This window comes from Alligator sinensis, unplaced genomic scaffold, assembly GCF_000455745.1.
Source record: "Alligator sinensis unplaced genomic scaffold, ASM45574v1 scaffold326_1, whole genome shotgun sequence".
Classification (NCBI taxonomy): domain Eukaryota; kingdom Metazoa; phylum Chordata; order Crocodylia; family Alligatoridae; genus Alligator; species Alligator sinensis.
This window is the reverse complement of record NW_005842239.1, coordinates 846,445-852,444: the sequence shown is the minus strand read 5'-3', so window position 1 is coordinate 852,444 and position 6,000 is coordinate 846,445. Positions and strand designations below refer to the sequence as shown.

Genomic DNA, 6,000 nt, shown 5'->3' with positions numbered 1-6,000 from the left:
GCTCTTCCAGGCGAGATGCCTTGTTGGGGTCATTTTGCACGTGCCTATAAATAATCTGGGACAGTGAGGGCATTAACGGAGCCACAAATCCTGACCGGCGTGCCTCCTGCACTCAGATCCCTTTGCATTTTCAGGGGGTGGGTCCTGCATTTTCAGGGGGCTTGCTGTGCCCATGGTCGTTCTGCTCAGGGGTGGGAGCCAGGCAGCAGGGAAGCCCTTGCTTTTCACGGCTGGATTGTGTGAGGCAGAAGCAGGGGTCCAGCAACTTGCTCAAGGGGGCTCAAACCAATCTGAGGCCCATCTAGGGTTAGATCTGAAGGGCCCTTTTTGCTTGCACTGGGTGCATCGTCACGTCGCCATACGAAGATGTTGCTACCGTGTTTTAGTACTTTTTTTTGGAGGTACTCAAGCACGGCGCAGTAACTACCCATACGGGTGGCTTAGATTTCTCCACTACATGTAGACCCATACGTGGCAGCTTTAGGGTTGGCCATGATGGACGCCCTTTCAGCCGATAGCGCACAAGGCCCTTTGGTGAAGGATGAGGAGGGGTTAACACAGGTTGCAGTCTTGTAGGTCTTCATTTGGGGCAATGTCAAAAATCCTCCCCCACTTCAGCTGTGTGTGTCGGCTTGGTGCAGCTCCGGTCCCTCAAGGCTCATTGTCACTGATTGCAAAGGGTGGTAACGAGTCCCTCTGAGCCAAGTGGGGAGTGGGGTCTTGCTTAAGAAGCATTGGGTCCTGCATGGGGTCATCCTCCTTCCCCCCATTCCTTGCCTCTAGGCCTGCCCCTTCTCCACCCTGGGGATCACAGTCCTACCGAAGACCCTAAAAGAGAGAGGATTGCTAGTGGATGGGGACCCGCTGCAAAACCCGCTCCGGGTCTCTCCCCACTGCAGTGCTGCAGGGCAGGGCATGCTTTCCCCCTTCCCTTTGCACCCCGATGGTCTCAGTTCTGCTGTCTTTCTCCCCTCCTTCTCTTTGTCGCTCCCCGAGACAGACGACTTGTCCAACTTCGTGGTGGGCACTGTGGTGTACAGGAACGTCGGGAGCATCCTCGCCCTCCAGAGGTAAGCGGGGCTGGGTGCGACTCACCGCTCCTTCCCCTTCCAGATGCCCACCTCAGTCTCAGCTCAACATCCAGGGATCCTCTAGGGCCTTGCTCCTGTTGGTAGCCCGTGCCTGAACGGTAACCAAATAGCACGCTGCAATGCCATGCACTCAACGCTCTCTTGATAGGGATGGGAGCTGAGGGACCTCAGCATCATGCAGGATGAAGCCTACGACACGAGAATGGGGTGCATCCGCATCCCCAGCCAGCCTCCCGCCGCCCCTTCCTTTCGCTCCCGGCTGCGAGTGTTTCTGGGGTGCTGCATTCCTAGCAGACCAGGGGCTGCATGCTCAGACCCCCGGCCCCTTTCCCCCACCCTCCCGGAGGAGCCGTTTGCTGTACTGCTTTTTTCGAGAGAGTTACCGTGCCCGGCAAGCTCCGGGAGCGGCGCGCCATGGATGGCTGCACATGTCTGCGGCGTTCCAGGACTCTGCAAACCACCTCGGGGCTTGCAGGCTTTTGTGTTCAGCAAAGGCTTTTCTTTTCCTGCTTCTTTTTTTTTTTTTTTCCATGGCTGGTACTGAGGCAGTAAATTAAGCATCCTAAGGCACCTTCTAAATCTGTTCTGCACTGATTAGCCCTAGCCCATTTACTGTAAACGCCGGGGCATCTCTGCTCGCTGATAATCATTTAAATACCTCCAGATTTAGCGCCGGTGAAGGCAGGAAGGGTAGGCAGGAGCAGAGAGAGGAATTAGCAAGCAAACGGACTGTATTCAGTAATATCTTCCATTACAGCACTGGGAATTAGATTGGAAGGGCTATAAACATCATTGGCTCCAATGATCCAAAGGTATTTCAGCTTTCATTGGCCAAGCGGTGAATGAGCACTGATAACCGGCAGCCTCAGTGCCAGCGCCTCTGCTGCCGCGGCCTCCCATGGGCTCCGATTTAAGTCGTTCCTTAATTAAGGACAGTCCCCCTTTAAACAATGCATGACCCTGACTTGCCTGAGGCTGTCTGGAAGGCAGGATGAAACCAAGCCCCGGCCCATCCATCAAGAAGCATGGTGTGTGAAAATGGGAGAAGGTGCCCTAGGATCCTACCTAATAGCACAGCCCTTACAAGGGGAAATGCCTGACTGTAAATTGTGGTCGCCTATTCCTGGGAGCACAAGGGCTTACGGAGCAGGTTGTGGTACTCAAGCCCAAGTAAAGTATGGGAACAAATGGAGTCACTGCAGATTTCCACCCCTGTCACCGCCGCTGGGGCTCTTATTCATAAATGCCTGCTCTCTATTGATCTAGCTCCGTTATCTCTGGCACCGGTGAGCGTTGCAGGTTAATTATATGTTGCCTCGCATTGATCCATTTTCAATTGCTTCTTCAGTCCCGGGCTTCCCGGCTAGGTTTGGTGTCAGAGGTGGTCCAGTCTTTGAGGGATGGATAGCCCTGCCAGTGATGCCCTTGGCCTCCGGTGTTGTTGGCGGGGGTGGAAGGACAGACAGGATAGTGTCATGTAATGTGTAGACTCTCTATATTAGGGACCTGACACCCCTAATATAGAGACCAAACCAGGCCAACCACAGCATGTAGCCATGAATCGTGGGGTCACTTGCCATGATGGGTGCAATGCCAGGGACCTTCAGGGGCCAACAAGTCCAACCCCAGTGTGAGGCACGATCTTCCCTATCTGAGCCATCCCATACAAATGCTAATTTAAATGCTAGGTAAGATTAACATCAACCCTGGCACAACACAGACATAACATCCTACAGGTAAAGCAGGAGACCACGGCATGGCATGGCTACAGGTAAAGCAGGGGATCACAGCAGCCGATGTCTTGCTTCTGTAAAAAGTGGATAATGTATGTTTGAGAGGTCCCAGGTAGAGGGCCACGTCCCCCGCTATAGAGGAAGGCAAAACCCCCACAGTTCATACCCATCTGACCATGGGGTAAAAGTCCTTCCCGACCCCATCTGACCCCATCTGTGGAGATCGGTCTGACCCTGAGTGGAAGGACAAGACCCTCTAGCCAGGACCTCGGTGCCGAGTAGACAGGTGCTATCGCCTCCTGCATCTTGCACCTAATGCTTCAATTGATGCAGCCCAAAACCTGTATCCACCAAGCTAAAAACATCACCCCATGTGTCAGCCTCACATTGTAAAACCTGTGGTTTAGCCCCAGGTTTATTTTTGAGGATTCACTTGGGGCAATGCAAAGCTGCCTAATTTTCAGGCAGTGCTAAATATTCAGGCCCTTTAAGGTCCTTGAAAATCACCAGCCCCGGGTGGAAATCTGGGCCTTATCACCTCCTTTTTTTTTGCCCCAGAGTGTGAAAGAGTCAGGTCTTTCCATTTCTCATATGAGGACACTGATACGGACCCATTTTTTCTGGGCATAGGGAGAGGGGTGGGTGAATGCAATGAGGTGCCTTTGTGATGCCAGGCGGAGACGTGTTGTTAAAGGTAGAGGTGTAGGGGAGGTGAGGACACAGAAAATGCACTCAGTGCCCCTGCATCAGGTGGCTGTAGGAGCCTTGTGCTGTCTCTCCTCCAACGGGCAGACACACCTAAAAGCACAGGGAGACTTTCAGCGTGCAAATGCCCTTCTGCTGACTTATAAAGAAAGCAGGTCCATATATTCTCAAACTTAACTAGGGTTACACTTAGCTTAGCGGAGCTTTCTCTCCACAACTTGGTTAAAGAAAGACCTGGTTTCCTTTTTCCCCTAGGAACACAACGGTGCTGAACTCCAAAGTCATCTCCGTGACGGTGAAGCCCTCTCCCCAGCCTCTCGTCACCTCTCTGGAGATCGAGTTTTCCCACTTGTACAACGTAAGTCCCCCTGCCCTGTGCTACCATAGCCTGGTGTCCCACGGCCTGATGGATACTACAGGGCCGGGTAGGCTTTGAACATGGCCACGGGGACCTTTAACATCTCCCCACCCAGGCTTGCTACAGTGAAATCAGGTTGGCACTGGCATCTTGCTAACATGCATTTCTCAGTGTATACAGTAAGTCTTTTGGAGGCTCCACAGGGAGCCTGGCTTGCTAATTCACCCAGAATCGCTATTACACAGGGGAATGGGACTCAGATAGCAGGCATTTTTGTCCCTGTATTTGACACCGATTCATTGGGTGACATCACCTTTGAGTATGAACCGATTGGGTTGTATTTATTCCAATACAACCAGTATTACACTGATGAAAAAAGTAGCGGACAAACTATAGAAACTCCCTAAACCAAGATAAGTTTGCCTAAATTGGTGGAAAGTTACCCCTGAGAGCATCAGGGATAAAATGCCAGTGCTGAAAGTTTGTGGTGTAGGTGTCATGTGCCTGCCCTTTATCCCAGGATAAGCATTTGCTCAAGGCACACTCAGTATTACTTGCTACCTCGTGGCAAGGCATTGTGATAGCTGCCTACTGGGTAAGCTGCCCTGGGATATCTGCTCATCTGTCTGTTCCTGATCTGGGAGCGATTTATATTATTGTACCAAAAAAAATGTGGATTATACCAGAATGTGTGTTCCTCTGGTCACACCCTCAAACAAATCAGATCTGCTTGTGCCTCAGTTTCCCCATGTATCAGATGAGGTACATGAGGCCTGCTACAAAAGGGGAGACCTTTTCCATTCATGTTTGCCAAGCTCTTGTCAAACTTTAGGGGCTGCTAGAGTTGTACACATTACTCTTGCTATTACAGATGCCTTCAAGGAGGTCAGCACTGGCTTCCTAGTCACTCTTTGGACTCTCATAATGAGTATTTTTGCACCTAAGAGCACATTTGCACTTTTAGTTACATAATCTGGATTTCATTTTGATCCTCTGCCATGTGATTATGGGTCCCATCTTGTTTTCACTCTAAACTTTCAGGGTGGATACTCAAAAGTGCTCAGTGCTGGCCTAACTCAGCTCCTCTTGAAGCTAATGACAAAACTCCCGCTGGCTTCCTGAGGATGCATGACGTCTCCTTGGAGGGCCTTGGTATCTCTTGGGTTCATGCAGAGATGTGACATGTGATCTTGCTTCCTCTGCATCCAAGGGCCTGGCCTCGTTAGTCTCTCCACCTATGGAAGCAGGAAGAGTGTCAGTAGTTAGAGCTGGGGAAGGTCCATCAGACACTGGGTGTGTCTACACATGATATTTATTGTGGAGTAGACTAATTTGCTCCTCAGTAAAACATCAGCGTCTACATGTGCGACACTATTAGGCCAGAGTAAATTAATTTACTCTGTCACAGGATAGTACTGCCAGATACAAATACTATTCTGCAGCGGAGTAAATGCTGCTGCAACGCACATATAGAGGGCTGGCTGGGGCTGGCTGGGGCATGAGGATGCTACCCTGTGGGGGCTGCCTGCCAGCTAGCCCTGCAGTGGAGGATCCTTGTGCCCCAACCAGCCCCTCCACAGCATGTTGGGCCGGCGAGGAGCATCCCTGGGCTGGCAGGATGACCCCTTGAGCCCCCTGCCAGGTAGGGCTGTGCTGCCATGACTCAACAGGCTGTAATCCTGGATGCACGTGAAGACACTGCGCCTGGAAGCAGTAAACTCCGGCATGATCTGTGCCGATGTTTATTGCTTCACATTCATTTCATGTGTAGATGCGCCCACGGAGTCCAACCCCCTCCTTGCTGCTCTGATCATGGGGAAAAGAGTGCAGTCAGCCTCTCCTTTGCCTCTTGATCCACGGTGAAACATGGTTGTTCAGAGGGTAAAAGGCTGATATGCAGGAACCAGCAGTAGGTTAATTAGTGATTCAGTTTCCTGATGCTCATGCTCTTAATTCGCTTCTCCCTCTTTCTTCTTTCTCTCTCTCTCTCCTCCCAGGGAACCACCAACCAGACCTGCATCCTGTGGGATGAAACCTATGTGTGAGTCGAGCGGGGTTTTCATTGGCTTTCTGAAGGATGGTAGCTTTTGGGACTCGGCTGGGGGTATCTGTT

The 6,000-nt window shown here is 51.5% G+C and overlaps 1 protein-coding gene across 1 annotated transcript in view; it reads left to right on the top strand.

Moving 5' to 3' along the window:
- ADGRB1 (adhesion G protein-coupled receptor B1) overlaps nucleotides 1-6,000 on the top strand; it is a 238,589-nt gene that overhangs the window by 91,056 nt on the left and 141,533 nt on the right. The window contains 3 exon segments of the mRNA XM_025208578.1: nucleotides 1,001-1,070; nucleotides 3,785-3,887; nucleotides 5,885-5,928. Coding sequence (XP_025064363.1) covers nucleotides 1,001-1,070; nucleotides 3,785-3,887; nucleotides 5,885-5,928 — 217 coding nt within the window.